This window comes from Phytophthora parasitica (assembly GCF_000247585.1).
Source record: "Phytophthora parasitica INRA-310 unplaced genomic scaffold supercont2.67, whole genome shotgun sequence".
Classification (NCBI taxonomy): domain Eukaryota; phylum Oomycota; class Peronosporomycetes; order Peronosporales; family Peronosporaceae; genus Phytophthora; species Phytophthora nicotianae.
The window spans coordinates 136,184-154,732 of record NW_008649053.1 but is presented as its reverse complement, the minus strand read 5'-3'; the positions used below and the strand labels follow the sequence as shown (position 1 = coordinate 154,732).

Genomic DNA, 18,549 nt, shown 5'->3' with positions numbered 1-18,549 from the left:
ATACCATATTTTTTGTTACAATCATGTTTCATTAAAACAAAAACAAAAAAAGATCTATCGTTTATATAGCCCATTTCCCATTAACATTCTTCAGCGCAGTGTGATATACGCTGGAAAATCTGTTCAATGTTATAGACTTCGAGAAACTTGATCACCGCAAAACTTCCAGATGAGGCATGTCTTCTTTTCGCCCAGTTTGGGATCGAAGTCAGGCACATCAACAGCGCTTGCTTTTATTTTGGAGCCCCCCCCCCTAGAGACCCAATTAAAACGTTATACTGTCGGAGGGACCACGTCCACGGTTTCCATCATTCACCTGCACGATAACAACATCGGCTCCAAAGTAAATGCGTCAGTATAACAGTATAATAAGCGAGTTCCGGGCCTCCCTCTCATATCTACATCATTACCAAGATGCCAGCCATGGCGCTTCATGACTAATAGATACTGCTATTGAAAGACCTTCATCCTCATATTACCCTTTTTGCTTTTTTCTCCGAGTGCCCCCGAAAGATGCGAGGACAAATGTATTGCAATAATAGCAATAGCCAGCAGAAATCAGTACTTTTGTTTATGAGCCCACACTGCATAAACTGTGCGTTCGAACCGGCAAGCCGCGGTCACTCACCGTGTCAAAGCGCAGCTCGGAGTCTTGGCGACACAGGCGAGGGGAAAACATAGTGGCCATGGTCTGGACGACGCTGGCCATCACGGCCATGGGGCTGTCGTGCGTGGCCACGGGCATCACGAGCTACAGCCTCCGCCGGTCTTGGGACCTGCAGGTTTCCAGCGTACGCTGGCTCTTCTTCATCTTCTTCACGTGCTACTGCCTGTACAGCGTAATGCGTGTGGCGTACATGGTCACAGTAAGCGCCAAGGCCACGTGGGGCCATTCGGCCAATGACGAATATTTGGCCGAACACTACACGACGCTCGGAATCTTCGCGCCGCTGCACTCGCGTGTGTCCAACGATCCACTGGTGACGGTGTTTTTGGTCATCGGAGACTCCGTTCACTTCTCGGTGGCCACATGGACGTTCCCGCTAATTTACGAGCTCGGCCTTATAGCCAAGAAGACTATGGACCGAGGGGCCGAGAAGGAACGCGAGCAAATTCAATGGTATTGGTGTTGTGTATGGCCAATAATTGGTGGGTTTGCCGTCGCAGAGACCATTCTGGCAGTAGACAGAGGCGGCTACACAACCACCACGCAGGCATTTCAGCTGGCTGTCTACTTTACAATGTTCGCGAGCTTTTTGTATATGCTCTTCGTGGTCTTGAGACTCAAGTGGGGCGGCAGGAAGTACGAAAATGTCCAGGGACAATTCGTCACGTCACCCATATACCAGCGTATCTCGCGGATCCTGTACGCTTGGACTCCTGTTTATATATATATTGGAAAAAGATCTAACAAACATGTTTTTTTCCTGGTTTTTAGAGTTATCTACGCGTTTTTTACGCTCCAGTATCAGCTCGCCTCCGTCATTTCGTACTCAAGACCGAACGACAGGGACGACCTTAGTGACTACACAAGCATCAGTACCGTCATATACAACATTTCTGGGCTTGCCTTAGCCATCACAACTATGTGCAGCCAAGCGTGTGTGCTCCAAATGTGTCGCTGTTGTATGCCCGACGACGTGGAAGCTCACCTTGAAGCCAGACTCATGCAGCCTGGAGAACTTCTCTCCCCACGAGACACCCAGATCCTCGTGGAATCCGCCGAGCCTCCGCTTGTCAACCCTGTATTTGTTTTTACAGATATCCAGCAGTCGAGCGCGTTGTGGGGTGTCGGTGACGGTCTCATCATGCAACAAGCCACCGAGATTCACGACAATATTCTGCGCTCAATGTTGATGAAATATCGTGGATACGAGATCACGACGGCGGGTGACGCCTTTCAACTAGCCTTCCATACCACTCGAGAGGCAGTCGAATACTGCATGGACGTACAGTTGCAACTGCTGGATGCTCCGTGGCCAAATGAACTGCACGGCTTGCTACCGGCCACCAAGAAGCAGCGAGTAGGTCGTCACTTGGTTTTTCGCGGACTGCGCGTACGTATGGGCATCCACGACGCGGTCGATTCGGACGGCCCGTTGGTACTGGATGTCCACGCTGTAACAGGAAAAATGATCTACACCGGTGCGTCCGAAGTCATCGCCAATGAGATCGGAGACTTAGGCGACGGCGGCCAGATCCTCGTAACTAAACGCGTTGCAGACTGGATTAACATGTACGCGGACCTGGTTGCGATCCCGTGTTCGGTCGATCGTGTGGGCGACTACACGGTCCCTCAGATCAATTCAAAGGTGGAGGTTTTCCAGGTGCTTCCGACAGTGTTGGCCAAGCGCAAGAAGAAGTTCACGACCAATGTCGCGACAACATTAAAGAGACGTCCTGGCCACGGGGAAAACGCCGCCGTCGGAGCGCTTTCCTTCACCGCAAATGACGGTACTCCTCCGGGTATGAGCAGCATGGCAGCTCAACGCCGTCGCCACCTCTACGCGCTCCGCGAACGACGTCGCCAACTGGAACAAGGCGCTCTCGGCCGGCCGGCGTCTCACCAGACACTCATGCGCACGGAGAGTGCCCGCCCGAGCTTTGCGTTCGACACGCGCCCCAGCTACGCGCGTACAACAAGCATGTAACTAATTTATCAAAATAGAGTTTGCTGGGTATTGCTAACGTCATGGTTGAACTGCTTTGATGTCGCATATCATGTTTGCGAACCCAAAAACGTCCAAGATTCGTCCATCGAGCTTAACGGACGAGAACTCCTCAACGGATAAACAAGAGCTTGTTCTAGTTCTTGTTCTGTTTCTTTTTTGATTGGCCGGGATGGCATTCAGACGAAAAAAAAAACCATTAAAAATGTAATAGTTTTTTTTCGTCTGAATGCCATCCTGGCCAATCAACATGCGTACCGACGAGTTTTAAGAACTAAGTTAATCGTGTTTTATTACTGCCAAGCAACAGTCACTTTGATATTTTTTTGACGCCGGTCAAATAGCTGCTGTTTTTTTTGTTCACGTCCGTTAAAAAAAATTATACCAAAAAAAATTCTACCAAACAAGAAAAACTCCCAAAAGTTCGAACGGCTTCGAGACTAGAAAAAAAAAGTCTCACGCAACCCCCAATACTACCATCGGGCTAAGGTCGGTCATTCCTTCAATCCACACCTTACATCGCGGCCCGCGTTGTCAGGATGGTCTGGACGGAGTTGGCCATCGTTACCATAAGCTTATCCTGTGTGGCCACGGGTATCACGACCTACAGTCTGCGGCGTAGCTGGGACCTGCAGATTTCGAGTGTCCGCTGGCTGTTTTTCACCTTCTTTCTATGTTACTTCATCTTCTGCCTCGGCCGCATACTGTTCATGATCGTGGGCGTTATCAAACCGCTGGACTCTACGACAGAGGTGGGTGAGCAGCTCTTGGCCAACCGGTACAGCAAGCTGGGCGTCTTCTCTGTGCTAAACTTTAAAGTTTCACACGACCCGCTGGTCACGGCGTTGCTGGTGTGGGGAGACTGCGCGCTCTTCGCAGTGGCCGTGTGGACTTTCCCACTGACCTACGAGCTCCGACTGATTGCCACACGATCCATGGATCGCGGGGCCGAGAAGGAGAAGGAGCAGATCCGGTGGTATTTATGGCGAGTCTGGATCGTCATTGCAATCTTCATCGTCGTGGAGACGACTCTCGCAGCAGTGAGGAAGGGCTACACGACCTACACCCAGCGGTGTCTGCTGGCCGTGTACTTCACGCAGTTTGCCAGCTTCCTGTACATGGTGTGGAACCTTATTCGACTCAAATGGGGCGGCCGGAAGTACGAGAATGTGCAGGGCCAGTTTGTCACGTCGCCCATTTATCAAAGACTGTCGAGGATCATGTACGGTGAAATCTTGATAATCTTTTAAATGATTCATACTAACGAGCTGCTACAGGTTCGTCTACGCCATTTTCATGCTGCAGTTCCAGATCGCGTCCGTCGTGCTGTACGCTATGCCGAATAAAGAGTACAAGCTGATCGATTTTATCAGCGCCAGTGCTGTGATCTACTGCGTCTCTGGCCTGGCACTCGCTATTACGACCATGTGCAGTCAAGCGTGTGTCCTCGAGTTCTGCCGCTGCTGTTTACCGGACGATGTGGAAGCCCAAGTTGAAGCGCGACTCATGCAACCCGGAGAATTATTATCACCGCAAGACACGCCAGGGCTTGTTGAATCGGCCGAGCCCCCGCTTGTCAACCCTGTGTTTGTGTTTACAGATATTCAGCAATCCAGTGCACTCTGGGGCGTCGGGGACGGATTTATCATGCAGCGAGCGACCGAGATCCACGACAACATTTTACGATCCTCACTCATGACGTACAGAGGATACGAAATCACGACAGCCGGTGACGCGTTCCAGTTGGCCTTCCACACAGTTCGTGAGGCCGTCGAGTACTGCTTGGACGTGCAAATGCAGTTACTGGAAGCTCCGTGGCCGAAAGAACTGCACGGGTTACTACCCGCGACTAGGAAGGTGCGTTCAGGCCACCATCTTGTTTTTTGTGGCCTGCGTGTTCGAATGGGCATCCACGATGCTGTGGATTCAGATGGACCGTTGATACTGGACGTACACGCCGTGACGGGGAAAATGACGTACACAGGCGCGTCTGAAGTTATCGCTAATGAGATTGGAGATTTAGGCGACGGCGGCCAGATTCTGGTCACGAGACGCATAGCGGACTGGCTGTTCATGTACGCGGATCTGGTGGTGATCCCCTGTTCAGTTGATCGTGTTGGAGAGTACACGGTGCCTATGATCAACGCGACGGTGGAGGTTTACCAGGTCATCCCGTTGGAGTTGGCCAAACGCAAGAAGAAATTCACGACGACACTCAAGAAGCGCGTGAGTTCGCATCCGTACGGCAGTAGTCAGTCTCTCAATGACAACACTCCGCCCGGTTTGAGCACTGAGGCTGCTGAACGCCGGCGCAACCTGTACGCTTGGCGTGAACGTCGGCGCCAACTGGAGCAGGTGGCACTAAATCGCCACGCCTCCTCCCACACAATGCTGGTCGCTGAAGCTGTCGACCGCGGATCGACCTTAACGCGCAATAGCAGCATGTAAACTAGCAAGCTGAACTCAGTATAGTAATAATAAAAAAAATAGATCAAAAGTCGAATGAATGCAGAAAGGTAGAATCAATCCCTGACAGCATCTGGTACACTTCCAAGTTGGCCTTCCTCCGAATATCCAAGTCTTCCGATCTCGTAGAAGCAACTCTTTACCCTTCTACTCAATACCAGGGATATCGAAGAAATCGACTTGCTTGCTTTTTTCACTTGTGAGACTTTGTTTTCCGCTGATCTTTTGTACTTAAGTAACCTCTCCATGCAACGATTTGGGGTTAAAGAAATACTGTTTTATAAAGGGGGTTCATAATCTTCATCCGGTACAACTACTAGCACTTAGTTGGGTCCTTCAATGAGCCACTTGATGCCATTCCCGCGCTTGACGTTGTCGAACGCCTCCTTGGCTTCCTCAAACGGCACAGTCTTCGAGATAAGCTCCTTGACGCCTAGCCTTCCACTTGCAACCATGTCCAGCGCCAGTTGGTAGTCACCTGCGGAGTAGCGGAAGCTGCCAGTAACACGCAGCTCCTTGCCACACATGATGCCAATCGGGAACATGATGTCCGTCTTGCCCATACCTCCCTGTGTGAACGTGCCACCGTTGCGTGCAACGTAGACTGCCGTCTGGATGCAGGACTCAGCTCCACTCGCGTCGATCACGATGTCGGCGCCGTCGCCCAGTCCGCACTCTGCAATAATCTGCTCAGCAGTCTCCTGAGGCGTCGTACCCGGTCGTCCCTGGAACACGTGCGTTGCGCCGTGCTCCATGGCAACCGCGAGACGCTTCTCGTTGACGTCCACGCCGACGACCGTCGTGGCACCGAACACGTGTCGGGCCACTTTGCAAGTCAACAGACCCACGGGGCCGACACCAAACACCACGACCTTGTGGCCCGGGGTCACTTTAGCCAGACGGCAGAAGTGCACAGCCACAGCCGTGGGTTCTAGCATCGCTCCTTCCTGCATACTGACGTTGGACGGCAGCTTGTAGCAGAAATCCTCGGGGATGCGGTAGTACTTGGTCAGAGTGCCGTCGTACGGGGGCGTGGCTGCGAATGCCATGTCCGGGCACAGGTTGTAGTTACCCTCACGGCAACGCGCACATCGGCGGCACGGAACTCCGGGTTCCATGGCCACTTCGTCGCCCACCTTGAGAGACTTGACGGCGGATCCCACGGCATGCACGACACCTGCAGACTCGTGTCCTAGAACCATGGGCTTGTCCACCACGTACTTGCCAATACAGCCGTGCGTGCAGTAGTGCACATCACTTCCACAAATTCCCGTGTAGCGGACGTTGACGATCACGTCGTGGGGGTCCACAATCTCCGGCACAGGACGGTCTTCAAACTTGACTGCGCCACCCTTTTCGAGGACGAACGAGAGGTTCTGCACGGGGGCACATGAGTTCTGCATTGTGGTTGAAGGCTGCTTGGAGTCTTGAGCTTTGGATGAAGAATACAAAACTGAGGAACTTACTGCGAGCGTTTGGAGTGGTTGGTCACTACAAGCATGGCAAACCAAACCGTTCAACGGTTATATTGAATTTGCTTTCTACTTCCGTTAAAAATCAGAATGACGCTATCGGAAAACTGGTAAGTTGGCCGGCTTTCGGAACCCACTGTTTTTTGCCACTAAAATAGCAGAATGAAGGCGCTGACTTTATGCTTGATTCCTCAAGACCGACGCAGTAGATTTTACGCACGCTATTGCATCAGCACTGCAGCGTAATTTAAGATTATAAATTCTTCGTTGTCATGGTTGGAAACCTTTTTTTTTTACAATCGCTAGAATTTCGACTGCGATCGCCCATTAGCCCGCGTGCTCATGCTGCTGTTTACAAACAACAAGAAACTGGCTTCTGCAAGTCTTTACGATTTTTATAGGTCATGACTCACTGCTTCAGCTTCTTGGTCATACTGCAACTACAAAAAAGGAAGATTATACCTTTTCTATTTGTGCTTTTGCATGTTTGTTTTTTTTCTGTGAAAATTCTTTGTAGTGCTTAATGACCAAGGAAAAGTCAACGGATTCACGACTGCCAAAATGCATCAACTTATCAGACCCACAGGTAAACCAGTAAATTCAGAAAGAAGGCGTTGGCTCCTCTTTAAAATTGGGTTATAAGTAGATTCATTATCATCACAAATATCAAATATGCCGACTCGCTCACTTTGTCGCCATTCAAACGATAATAGTCGAGATGGACACGGAGTTGAACCTGGAATTGAATAACAAAAAAGTAATTTTTCACCTTATTTTAACAAGGGGAAACTAATCCTTTTTTTTTTACAGTCTCGCTTGAGAACATACAAAGATAACTGCCAAAAGCAATGTTACCCCACCGCCAAAAACACGGACTTCCCCGTGATTAATCATTCTAGGATGCCGTTCAGTCTGTCCAGAAAATAAAAACGAAGAGTTCATAAAGACAGAAGGTCAACTTCGTCAGCCATCGCTAAGCGAGCTTGAAAATGCAGGAAAGCTAGTGTATTCTCTTGTTTAATAATAAGTTAGTAACCAGACTACATGCTCGTCGCCCGCGTGTAGAACGAGCCATGATCAATACGCAAGAACGATCGCTGCACACGGCCGTAGCGACTGAGTCCGCCTTGTACTGGTGCGTGATCCGGAGGCGTCGCTAGTGGCGGTGGTCGAGACATCCGCCGTCGCTGTTCAGGGATCGGGAGTTGTCCGCCGTTACTTGACAGTCGCGAGCGGTTGCTGGACGCGATCGAGTACAGTGACGACGCTGTGGTCGCTCTACGCTTCTTGAGCGTCGACGAGAACATTTTCTTGCGTCCACTGAGCACTTCGGGCAGCACCTGGTACACTTCCAACTTGGCCTTAATCTGCGGGATCGAGTACTCGCCCACTCTATCGACGATAAAGTCGATCGCCACCAGATCTTCGTACATGACTAGCCAGTCAGCTACTCGCTTGGTTACCAGGATCTGACCGCCGTCACCCAAGTCTCCGATCTCATTAGCGATGACTTCGGACGCCCCGGTATAGATCATCTTGCCCGTCACCGCGTGGACGTCCAGGATCAGCGCTCCGTCCGCTTCTACCGCGTCGTGTATACCCATACGTACACGGAGACCGCCGAAGATAAGTCGATGGCCTGCACGTTGTTTCCTAGTAGCTGGCAACATGCCATGCAGCTCCTTGGGCCAGTTGGCAACGAGCAACTGGAGCTGTACGTCTAGACAGTATTCCACAGCTTCTCGCACTGTGTGGAACGCGAGTTGGAAGGCGTCACCTGCTGTTGTGATCTCGTATCCTCTGTACTTCATTAAAGACGCACGAAGGATATTATCGTGGATCTCAGTAGCCCGCTGCATCACCAAGCCATCGCCCATGGCCCACAGAGCACTGGACGACTCGATATCGGTGAAGACGAACACTGGATTGACCAGAGGTGGCTCTGCTGACTCCATAAGCACCTGTGTGTCTCTCGGAGACAAAAGATCTCCTCCCTGCATGAATCTCGTCTGGATTTGAGCCTCGATATCGTCCGGCAGACACGACCTGCACATGTTGAGGACGCAGGCCTGACTGCACATGGTGGTGACTGCTAGAGCCAAGCCCGAGAGATGGTAGACCAGTAGACTGACACTGATAAAGTCCAGCAGCTTGTCTTCGTCGTCTGTGGACGCGTACATGACCACAGAGGCCAGTTGGAATTGCAACGAGAAGAGCGCGTATACAATCATGATGCGCTTGAGTCTCTGGTATACTGGCGACGTGACAAACTGGCCCTGCACGTTCTCGTACTTCCTGCCTCCGATCTTGAGTCTGACTATAAGCCAGATCATGTACAGGAAGCTGAAGAACTGGACGAAGTATACACTCAGCAGACAGCGTTGTGTATACTGCGTATACCCCTGGTACCCGATGGCCAGCGCCATTTCGATCGCTGCGAACACCACCACGAAGCTGTGTACACTCCACGCGTATAGTCTGATCTGTTTTCTTTCCTTCTCAGCGCCTCGATCCATCGATTTTGCAGCGATATTGGACAATTCGAACGTCAGCGGGAACATCCAGAGCGCTACAGCGAACAGCGCGGCGTCTCCGAAGCACAGAAGTGCTGTAGCGAAGGCGTCGTGGGTCTCTTCGAGCTGTAAGACGGTGTATATGCCCATGCTGCTGTAGCGGTCGTAAATTACTTCGTCCTCGTTCGAGGAGGACGACGCGTAGTCGGACGTGGTGGTCTCAATGGGGTAAAAGCTCACCCAGAGCAGATATAATACGCGTGCGGTGCTCCAGAGCCACAGGTAGAGGAAAAAGAAGAAGAAGAGCCATCGGACACTGGACACGTGCAGGTCCCAGCTACGTCGGAGGCTCACCATGGTCATACCGGTCGATAAACTGGACAGCGCCATGCAGGCGACGGCGAGGGCCGTCCATATCATGGCCACGCCGCGGAGAGAGACGCTGGAATTTGGGCGGAGGGTTCTTAGGCGTCTTGAGGAGAGGGCGGCGCGACGTGTAGGCTCGGGGACGACGGCGTTCGGACGACACAAGGTGCGAGACAGCGGCGGTAAGCTAATACCAATAGTATGCTGCTGTTCTTCTCGGGATTTGGTCTAAACATTTAGAGCAAAGCGTTAGGGTTTCTTTACCGGATGGATAGAGTACATAGTGAATGCAAGTCAAGGGAACAGTCTTTTCGGTACATCAAAGTCGTGGAGTTGTGTCTGCTGCTTCGAGAGCCACCAGACTCGGTGCTGGTTGCGGCTGTAGGGAGATCAAGTGCGTTCTGTACCCGTGAAGGGAAATAAGTTACCAAGGACTCGTTCGTATTGGACAGCCCAAATCATCGTCTTTTGTGGGGCCGGACCTGAATAAGATGGCGGTCAAGTTGCGTGTGGCTGGCAAAAGAAGAAAATCAATTTCAGGCCAGCCTGCACGTTACCTCGGCATTACTTGCATGCACTCGCTGACGGCCGTCGAATCTCGTTTAACTCTACGGACAAGCTCTTGCCACTGTGTTGCAAGGTTCATCAAGTAGATTTTCCTGGTTACGAACACGAGGCGATGATACGATTACTCGATTGCAAACGCTATTTTGGGTTTCCGAGCACGCTGAATAAGAGCTGTTTGTGGATCATTTTGGTTGTTGCTTCGAGTGTGCATAGCGTTTGGAGTCCAGCTTCCAGATAGGGCATTCATCAGTTAGAAGCTGTTGTAACGTGGTCTCGCATGTATTGGTACTATAGCCGGCATTGGGTGGCACTTCAATGTAAGTATGTATTGGGCTCATTTTTGAGCTATTGCCAACCCCTTTTGGTCTTCATGAGCGAAGCAACATTACGAGCCGCACATTGCGGGACACACAACAATAGTAATAGTGAAATAGAGTAAGGCTGTTAGTGATACACACTTGGCGAGTTGGACTCAGCGAGACGTGCCACGGCGGCAGCGACGCTAAGATAGAGCATCAAGTTGCTGATCAGGAGGCAAGAGCCTTGAACCAGACCTCTTGACCTGGAAATTTGCGCTATCATCTCTTGCTTTAGAACTTGCATTGCACGCCACACTGCAAGTTATTGCAGCTGATTCAAACGCGGATTTTTGCTGCGAGCACTTCCGGAACGCTCGCAGTGCGCACGTGTGATCGGATCCCTCCGGCTTGTTGCCATCCTCTAAACCGTCGAATTCCGGAATCTGCCAGCACTGCGTTGCCTGGTTTTTCTTGCCTGTGACGTGCCGCAGTTCACTTGCAGAAATCGGCGTTCTGCGAGCAGAGACTGGAGCATTCGAGTGATGAAAGATCGGGCCACTGGCGAAACGTTAGATATAATAGTATCGCAAGCGCTGCATAGCTCCAGCACAGCGGTGAAACTTTCACGTCGCCTCTAGAAAATCTCTGCCAAAACGACTGGCCGACTCGGCCTCTGAGTACTACTTACCAGAACTGTGACAGGCATTCTAGTTGAACCTCAACAGGTCTTTGCTGCCGTACATTTTGACAATAGAATGTTGCAATAAGAGTTCCACGGGCCGAGGTACGGAAAGTTGATCATTCGATCGTCCGATGGGGATCCGACGCAAGTCCGAATGCTTGATCTCCTGCGCCGAGCCATTCGCTGCTGAAGAGGTGATGCGCCTTCCCGGATCTCGGGCGCTGTCTGCAAGGCGGCCAAGCAAACCACCGCACGCCAGCGTCGTGTTCATCACCGCGGCGGCGCGCAAAGCCGCTGTCACACACGTCTGCGCTCCACATATGCTCGGATTATGCTTTGCCGTTCGCGTTGACGTCTTCTTTTTTTTTCGCTAATCTTGCTGCCAAGAATCCTGCGGGGGCGTTGACAACCAACCACCTTGATGCAAACAAGCGCGAAATTTGGAGAGATCTTAGCTAACCCGACATGAGTAAGTGTGCAATCTGTTAACTCTTGCAACATGTACTCATCTCGCGTGGCACTTTGTCGTTCTATACTCGTGTCTGTCTCGTGGGAGCTGCCAATCCCATCAAATAGCACGCGAGGTATTCTTTAGTTAAACTTTTGAGCAACCAAACTCTGAGCTAGTCTTCTGCGCAGTAGTTCATGTAATTCGTCCTGAGCACACGGACATTTACCTGCGCGTGCTATCCAACCGTGCCGAGAGAGCGAGAACAGCGTCCGGTCGCTCGCTGGCCGGTACATGCTCACAAGTCAGCACATTGTCTCTCTCGCAAGGTACTTCGAAGCATGTACATATCAGCGCCATGCAGAGAGCGCTCGCGCACGATGAGACCTGGCCGCAATGACGCGAGTGCAACCTTTAGCTCGTGTCTTCGTGTTCACCACCGAGACAAACGAATTGGTTGGTCCCCAGCGATTTTTTTTCTCACAAAAAAGCTGGGTTGTCTCTATTGCAAATATCGCAATAGAATTTTGCGGAGTTTTTTCGTCTGCACCTTTTGCCAGTCTCATTTCTTGATTGACAGGACAGCAGCACCGGACCGGACGTACGCGCCTCGGCCCCGCTTGGCCATCGCACCGGCCGCGCTCCAGACGCTCGGGCAACGAAAGATCTCGCATCGGGCCCCGCGCAGACGCAAATCTTGAGGGCAAAGAGCCGCGGGCCAGTCGTTAACCCCACCGCGAAGGCCCCAGGAAGAGACGCAACAGACGCTCCAGCCAGCAGCGGGTGGCCTCCAGCCTGCTGTTAGCCAACGACGAAGGTCTTCGGCGGCCCAGAGGACAGGAAGGAGTCGACAATTTTGAGCTTCTGTATTGACTCGTGAGGCTGCCCGCGCGCGGCCCGATGACGACGCGCCACAGACAAACACAGGACAGACCTATGGCCAATAGCAGCCAGCGGATGGCGCTTAACGCCAACAAGAACAAGAACTGGAGAGCCAACTACCTACGCGCTCTTAATATCTTCACGCCGGATCTGGCTACGTCCACACGCGGACGGTATGGCCCGAGTGGGGACGGTAATCGACGACCAACGGCTAATGGACGCGCCGAGACTTCAAGTCGTCGACGCACGGCGACGGCGACGGATGAGACGACGCGTCGGCCCGAGAGTAACAATAGCAGAGGACGCTCGACCGTCTCGGTGTCGACGTCAGCCAGACAGAGCAGTAGATCTACATCGTCGTCCAGGAGCCGGTGGGGTACGTCCCCTTCAGAGGACAAGACGTCTTCGTACGTGTTCGGTCTGCGGTCTCATCTTTTCCGGGCGCGAAGACTGGCACCCAAAAGCGACCAAATGGTCGTGGACCGCGTGTCTGCGCCCATCGAGATCCCCACGGGTTCTTGTGCGACCTCGCCGACGGCGATCCCGTCACGAGACGAGAAGGACTCTGAGTGCCGTAGACGACGCGGAAGTAGCAACGACTTTCAGAACTCGAACGACCCTAAGCAGCCTATGATGCAGTTATTATCGTGGGAAGAGCCGGCCATGATGCTTGGCAATGGCGGCTGGCCGTTGGAGAGCAAGAAGCGCAGCAATAACGACGGCTTGGCTATCCCGGTGAACAATGGCCGGTCGAGGAGGCCGTATTCAGGGCCGCACGGTATCGCCGAGGAGTGCGAGGACACTGAGGATGAAGGGTTGACGAACACAGAGGACGACGATGACGACATATTTAAGATGGAGTTCGAGGGCGAAGACAGCGACTCCAACGCCAGTAGTAACGTATTTAGGGGCAAGCAAAAGACCAAGGAGAAGCGGCGAGTGGGCATGGACCTGCGGCAGCGTCGGCAGGGAGGCTTTGACGACTTTGATGACGATGAAGAGGACGATGTGGTTACGCCACTGTCCGCTTCGTTCGTGCCGCCGCACCAAATGGTGGAACGTGGGTGTTTCTCGCTGGGACTGCGTGATGAACTCAAGCGGAAGCCAGGCATGCGTGGCTAGTTAGTTAGGACAAACTCATTGTACGAGTTTTTAAGCAACAGCAACCAAAGCTTTCGTAGTAATTCAGGTCTTGCACCCACCACTAGGCTTGAAGTAGCAACTTCTTGTTCGGAATAGAAGAAAAATGTGAAATATTTTACAGCACGAACACTACAAGCTACTGTACAGGATATTATACTTCACTAACAACAAGCTATGATCTAAAAGTACTCACTCGTTGAGGAGTACGAGGAGTCTGGAACCACGATGTGGGTGAACCCAGAGGCGTCTCAAGGCCACTCTCCAGTATAGTGGAGCCCGAGGCTGATCGGTTCGCGACGTGCGGGATTCGGCTGTTCTGGTCCTGCGCGAAAATCTTCTTGCGTCGAGCGAGTTCTTCCGGCAGAACTTCGTAGACTGCCACGTGCATGTTTACTTGCGGGACCATGTAGTCGCACAGGTAATCGACAGAGTAATCCATAGGTAAAACGTCCTTGTTGGTCATTAACCATTCAGCAATTCGTCGCGTGATGAGGATCTGTCCGCCAGCACCCACGTCACTCACTTCGCTTGCGATCACCTCAGACGCTCCAGTGTAGACGGTCTTACCCGTGACAGCGTGAGGGCTATGGTGAAGGTGTCCGTCAGAGCCCATAGCATCGTGAATTCCCATTCGTACACGCAATCCACGGAAAATGACTCGGTGGCCTGCTCGTCGCTTCTTGGTCGCTGGTACAAGACCGTGAAGCTCTTTGGGCCATTCAGCGGCCAGCAACTGAAGCTGGACATCCAAACAGTACGAGACGGCTTCACGAATCGTGTGGAAGGCCAGCTGAAAGGAGTCTCCGGCCGTAGTAATCTCGTACCCTCGATACGGTGTCAACAGTGAACGCAGCGTATCATCGTGTACCTGTATCGCCCGTTGCATCACCTTACCGTCATCGATACCCCACAACGCACTGGACGACTCGATATCCGTCACAACAAACACCGGGTTTAAAACAGGAGGCTCCACCGTCTCGTCACGGGTTGTCATGCAAGGAATTTCCCCTCGGTTGGACTCTACCACAAGCTGAACGAGAATCTCATCGGGGATACAGCAACCGCAGAACCGTAATGTACATGGCAGACTACAGCCCGCACAAAGAGCCAAGGCAAGACCCGTGGCATTGTACATGACTTGACTGATGCCAATGTAGCTCAACGTTGCTTCATCACGAGGTGTGTACACGTACGTGAAGAGTGATGTGGCCTCGTACTGGAGCGCAAAGAGCGCGTACGCAAACATGATCCATTTGAGTCGCTTGTAGACTGGTGAAGCTTGGAACTTACCGTTGATTGACTCGACATCTCGCCCCTTACATTTCAGCAGGAACAACACCACACCCATGTACACAAGCGTGATAATCTGCATGACGTAGATGGCGAGTGCTAATCGGTAGGTATAACTCGAGTACCCACCTCCAATAACACTTAAAATCACCACTGCGACCAGAAAGCAGGTAATAAGTCCATGGCCCACGATAATATACATCCGAATTTTGGCTTTTTCCTTGGCGGTGCCTCTGTCCATCGATTTCGCCGCGATTTTTGACAGTTCGTAGATGAGTGGTAATACCCAAAATGCTACTGCAAAGTGCATGACGTCGCAGAAACACAAAATTGTAGTCGGGAATAACCTTCGCGCTGCTTCGAGATCTGTCGTAGCGTAAATTCCTAGCTGGTCCAATTGTTTGCTTGTGTATGGCACGGCGTTGTTGCCGTCTACGAATTCCTTGATTGGTAGCATGACGACCCAGAGATAGTAACTTGCACGTCCGAGTGTGTAGAGCCATAGATAAACGAAAAACGTGAGGAATAACCAACGAACGCTGGACACACGGAAGTCCCAGTCTCGGTACAATTTGAACGAGATCAGCATCGCCGAAATGTTGGAAAGCAGAACGGAGGTCAAGCCCATGGAAGCCCATATCATCACCATCGCCTGTTGATAAATAAACGTCGAAAAACGAGCGCTAAATTGAGCAGGAGAGAAGGGAATTCCTTGTACCTGCGCACATGCGCTGGTCTCGTTGGCCTCGTGCGATTCTTAATAATGGGGTGGACCAGTTTGCTCTGCAAGCCCGACAAGATGGACAGGTTTGGGGCTTCTCCATCTGGCGAACTGTATTGGTCTCCGATATTATGTTGCACTTTGACTGAACATTCAGGCTTTCGGACACCAGCTGGGTGGCTGACAGCAAGTGAGAGAACCCTCTTGTTGCGGTGCCACACGACACGTAGCGGATATTTTAGTTGGAGCCACCTGATTCCATAATGGGAACGACGCAGTTGAATGGGTTGCTGATGAATTTCGAGGTGCTTCTACAAGCGGTTGGCATGCTGGAAAGAATTTATTCAACACTGGAGGATCTTATGAAACTATGGTTGTATTATTGCCAAGAAATACAAGACTCGTGGGCTCGGTGGTAAAGGATTTCAACAAGTTGAACTCGCCAACAATAAAAAAAAATCAGACAGAATTGTCGACCACCGAGATTATAAATGTCACTCCACTTGAGTGACATTTCCCCTCAACTGATTACCATGATCGGCTTCCAGTACGTCGTCGCCAAGTCACGCGAGCTGTCCTCCGCAGTCGAGCGAGAGCTCTCGGCCGCCAGCAACCGCTCGGCTCCCTTCAGCTCTGTGTCGAGCAGCAGTACCGTGGAAGTCGCGGCTCAAACTGCTGCGCCCGTCGCGCCAGAATCTCTCGAAACTTCCGGCCGCAATGAAGGTCAGGAGTTCCTTCGTGCTCAGCAAAAGCTATACGCGCAGGCAACGTCCAACCATCAGAAACTAATCACCAGGTAATCGGTGCTTGTAACTGTACAAGTTGCAAGAAACAACTTTCAGTCGTTAACGAGATATTACATTTTTTTTACTAACGTGTCTATTTCCCACTGAAGCGGCCAAGAACTCGACTCTGCATTGAGCCGCGCCCGGGCCACGCTACAGGCTCAAGCGGCCAGCGAACAGTTCTTAGCCCAGAACTTCCACTTGGTGTCTAGAGTGCGTCAACAGCTCGCAGGGGTCCGGACCCTGGTACTTAAGCTGGCCGAGGAGGCTGACGAGGTGGAGAACTTGCTAGTGCAGCGCTGCGAGGAGAACGCGGCCCGCCAGAACGCCGAGTTCGCGGCCAAGCAACAAGAAGAGCTTGAGAAGTTCGAGACGCGGATCGCCCAGGAGTCCGAGGGCCGCAAGCGCGAGTTGCTGGAGATGCGACGCCAGAAGCTGGCCAGTGCCTTCATGAATGACCTCCGCACGTATCAGACACTGGTGGCCCATCATGGAGATGCGGCCGCGACGGAGGCCAGAATGCTGAAGGACGATAAGGACCAAGTGACGCTGGACGAAGTGGACTTGGTCGTCACGGCCGATCCGGACCAACTGGAAGCATTTTACGAGTCCGGATCGGAACAGGATGAAGAGGAGACGCAAAGTCCCAAGTTCTCGTCACCACCTGTCCCGAAGGAGCTGGAGGAGGAAGAGGAGAAGGAGGCTGATGAGAATATTGACAATAAAACACCCAAAGATGAAGAAAAAGCTAGTGAAGAGGAGGAAGACAAAGCTGTGGAGAAGGAGGTTGCAGAGGAAGCGGGTGAGAGCCAAACAGAGTAGATCGAAGTATCAGGAAGCAGCAGAAGGCGATATTTATGAACGATCAATTGAATCAGCACTCGCGGTTAGCAACGAAAGCAATCGCAGGGTCCGCGTAATTGTAAAGTGAATAGCCTCCCTCATACATGGGAGGCTGTTCACTTTATATTAATACGGGCCGCTTCAAATTCAGATTATACTAAGACGCAGGGTTATCGACTTGTTGCCGAGCTTGGATACCAAGGGTCTACAACTCTATAAAGCATGGAGGATACCTACATCCTCTAATTGTAAATAAAGATTGCGTGACGTTCTAAAACGAGTCGATGTCGGCGTTGCTTTATTTTGTTTTGTAGTGAACCCGATTAGTAAGTTTAAATTATCATTGTGACACCGACCTTCATCTCACTTATGCTCACGAGGATTCGATCAGTTGAAATAATACTCGTCGTAGGTAAGTCAATCAGATAAGATAAGAACTTGTTGGAGCAGTTGGATGATAATAGAAGGTCGGGATAGAACTCAAATCCATAGAATTTCCACGCAGACTTTTCCACCGACTCGTCTGTGCGAAAGGCTTGCTCACTCAATCATTAAAAAACAATTGTCCACAACCACACACAGCACTTGACTTCAACTAATCGAGCGGGGAAGCATGAAAACTCCGGGTTCATCATCACCAGTGTTGGCGAAAGCGTTTGCAAAAGACGAGAAAGTGCCCCTCTCGATGGAGGTGCCGACGTATGAGAACAGTAAATCTGAGACCGAGTCGAAACAATCGACTGGTAGCAGCGATTGCGGGGATACGGATACTGAGAGCAGCGGAGGGCGAGAAAGTGAGGATAATCAAGTAACTATCGCTGGTGGACGCGGGGGTGAGGACGCTGACACAAAAAGTGACGGAGAGTACCAAAGTGGCAACGCATGTAGCGACGAGGATGATACCTTGAAAGCGCAGGCACCACCAATCGAGGTATCAGACACCAAGCTGGACCGCCGCACGGTAGATCCTGATATTTCCAGACTCCCAGAACACAACCAGGATCTGTCTCTGAGCTCCATCGCGAACCAAGTCGTGCCATTGTGGATCAATCGCAAGAAACAACACAAGTCGCTCTTCTTCTTCATCGTCAAATACTACAAAAATTTCCACCAAGTCGTTGCTTATCTGGTTTTAACGCGCGCGCTCAAAAGTCGATTGAAGGACTATTTTTGCATCTGGGTTGCCAACATTATCGGCCGCGATGCTGCAAATACTCAAATTCTTGTTGATGACGATTATCAACGGAAAAAGCGACAGAAATCCTGTTACGACATAGCTTTGTTGCTGATGGTGTGCGATTGTATTTACATGGAAAAAACTGGAGAAGCTCAAGGAACTTTACAACGACAAAAGTTTGGCGTGGCTACAAGACGTTCCTCTCACGCCGTATGAAATCAGAAAG

General features: G+C 51.5%; 8 protein-coding genes across 8 annotated transcripts; 5 read left to right on the top strand and 3 right to left on the bottom strand.

The window, feature by feature from the left end:
- Window positions 1–592: 592 nt before the first annotated feature.
- On the top strand, window positions 593–2,692 carry PPTG_17184 (hypothetical protein). The gene is made up of 2 exons (XM_008915060.1): window positions 593–1,366; window positions 1,439–2,692. Exons 1-2 carry the CDS (start codon window positions 687–689, stop codon window positions 2,649–2,651), a joined length of 1,893 nt encoding a protein of 630 aa, XP_008913308.1. The 5' UTR covers window positions 593–686; the 3' UTR covers window positions 2,652–2,692.
- A 1,110-nt stretch (window positions 2,693–3,802) lies between these two features.
- Window positions 3,803–5,201, top strand: PPTG_17183 (hypothetical protein). The gene is made up of 2 exons (XM_008915059.1): window positions 3,803–3,891; window positions 3,947–5,201. Coding segments are annotated over exons 1-2 (1,173 nt in total). The 5' UTR covers window positions 3,803–3,889; the 3' UTR covers window positions 5,118–5,201.
- Window positions 5,202–5,390: 189 nt separating this feature from the next.
- On the bottom strand, window positions 5,391–6,591 carry PPTG_17182 (chlorophyll synthesis pathway protein BchC). The gene has a single exon (XM_008915058.1). The coding sequence runs from the start codon at window positions 6,536–6,538 to the stop codon at window positions 5,459–5,461; it is 1,080 nt and encodes a 359-aa protein (XP_008913306.1). The 5' UTR covers window positions 6,539–6,591; the 3' UTR covers window positions 5,391–5,458.
- A 929-nt stretch (window positions 6,592–7,520) lies between these two features.
- On the bottom strand, window positions 7,521–9,939 carry PPTG_17181 (hypothetical protein). Its single transcript, XM_008915057.1, has 2 exons — window positions 9,805–9,939; window positions 7,521–9,714 (listed from the first exon to the last, which is right to left on the bottom strand). The coding sequence occupies exon 2, from the start codon at window positions 9,538–9,540 to the stop codon at window positions 7,648–7,650; it is 1,893 nt and encodes a 630-aa protein (XP_008913305.1). The 5' UTR covers window positions 9,541–9,714; window positions 9,805–9,939; the 3' UTR covers window positions 7,521–7,647.
- A 2,099-nt stretch (window positions 9,940–12,038) lies between these two features.
- On the top strand, window positions 12,039–13,687 carry PPTG_17180 (hypothetical protein). Its single transcript, XM_008915056.1, has one exon. It carries the CDS (start codon window positions 12,383–12,385, stop codon window positions 13,484–13,486), a length of 1,104 nt encoding a protein of 367 aa, XP_008913304.1. The 5' UTR covers window positions 12,039–12,382; the 3' UTR covers window positions 13,487–13,687.
- PPTG_17179 (hypothetical protein) lies at window positions 13,573–15,548 on the bottom strand. Its single transcript, XM_008915055.1, has one exon. The coding sequence runs from the start codon at window positions 15,444–15,446 to the stop codon at window positions 13,680–13,682; it is 1,767 nt and encodes a 588-aa protein (XP_008913303.1). The 5' UTR covers window positions 15,447–15,548; the 3' UTR covers window positions 13,573–13,679.
- Window positions 15,549–16,023: 475 nt separating this feature from the next.
- On the top strand, window positions 16,024–17,222 carry PPTG_17178 (hypothetical protein). Its single transcript, XM_008915054.1, has 2 exons — window positions 16,024–16,314; window positions 16,414–17,222. The coding sequence occupies exons 1-2, from the start codon at window positions 16,052–16,054 to the stop codon at window positions 17,123–17,125; spliced, it is 975 nt and encodes a 324-aa protein (XP_008913302.1). The 5' UTR covers window positions 16,024–16,051; the 3' UTR covers window positions 17,126–17,222.
- A 537-nt stretch (window positions 17,223–17,759) lies between these two features.
- Window positions 17,760–18,539, top strand: PPTG_17177 (hypothetical protein; the record flags this gene model as incomplete). The annotated part of the gene is made up of 1 exon (XM_008915053.1): window positions 17,760–18,539. The coding sequence occupies one exon, from the start codon at window positions 17,760–17,762 to the stop codon at window positions 18,537–18,539; it is 780 nt and encodes a 259-aa protein (XP_008913301.1).
- Between the last annotated feature and the right edge of the window lie 10 nt (window positions 18,540–18,549).

Bases quoted from the DNA above. Each gene is read 5' to 3' on its own strand.
- PPTG_17180 (XM_008915056.1), top strand. From the start codon at position 12,383: ATGACGACGCGCCACAGACAAACACAGGACAGACCTATGGCCAATAGC.
- PPTG_17182 (XM_008915058.1), bottom strand. From the start codon at position 6,538: ATGCAGAACTCATGTGCCCCCGTGCAGAACCTCTCGTTCGTCCTCGAA.
- PPTG_17184 (XM_008915060.1), top strand. From the start codon at position 687: ATGGTCTGGACGACGCTGGCCATCACGGCCATGGGGCTGTCGTGCGTG. The intron at 1,367-1,438 runs GTACGCTTGGAC...CCTGGTTTTTAG, and splicing joins CAGCGTATCTCGCGGATCCT to AGTTATCTACGCGTTTTTTA.
- PPTG_17178 (XM_008915054.1), top strand. From the start codon at position 16,052: ATGATCGGCTTCCAGTACGTCGTCGCCAAGTCACGCGAGCTGTCCTCC. The intron at 16,315-16,413 runs GTAATCGGTGCT...TTCCCACTGAAG, and splicing joins CATCAGAAACTAATCACCAG to CGGCCAAGAACTCGACTCTG.
- PPTG_17179 (XM_008915055.1), bottom strand. From the start codon at position 15,446: ATGGTGATGATATGGGCTTCCATGGGCTTGACCTCCGTTCTGCTTTCC.
- PPTG_17181 (XM_008915057.1), bottom strand. From the start codon at position 9,540: ATGATATGGACGGCCCTCGCCGTCGCCTGCATGGCGCTGTCCAGTTTA.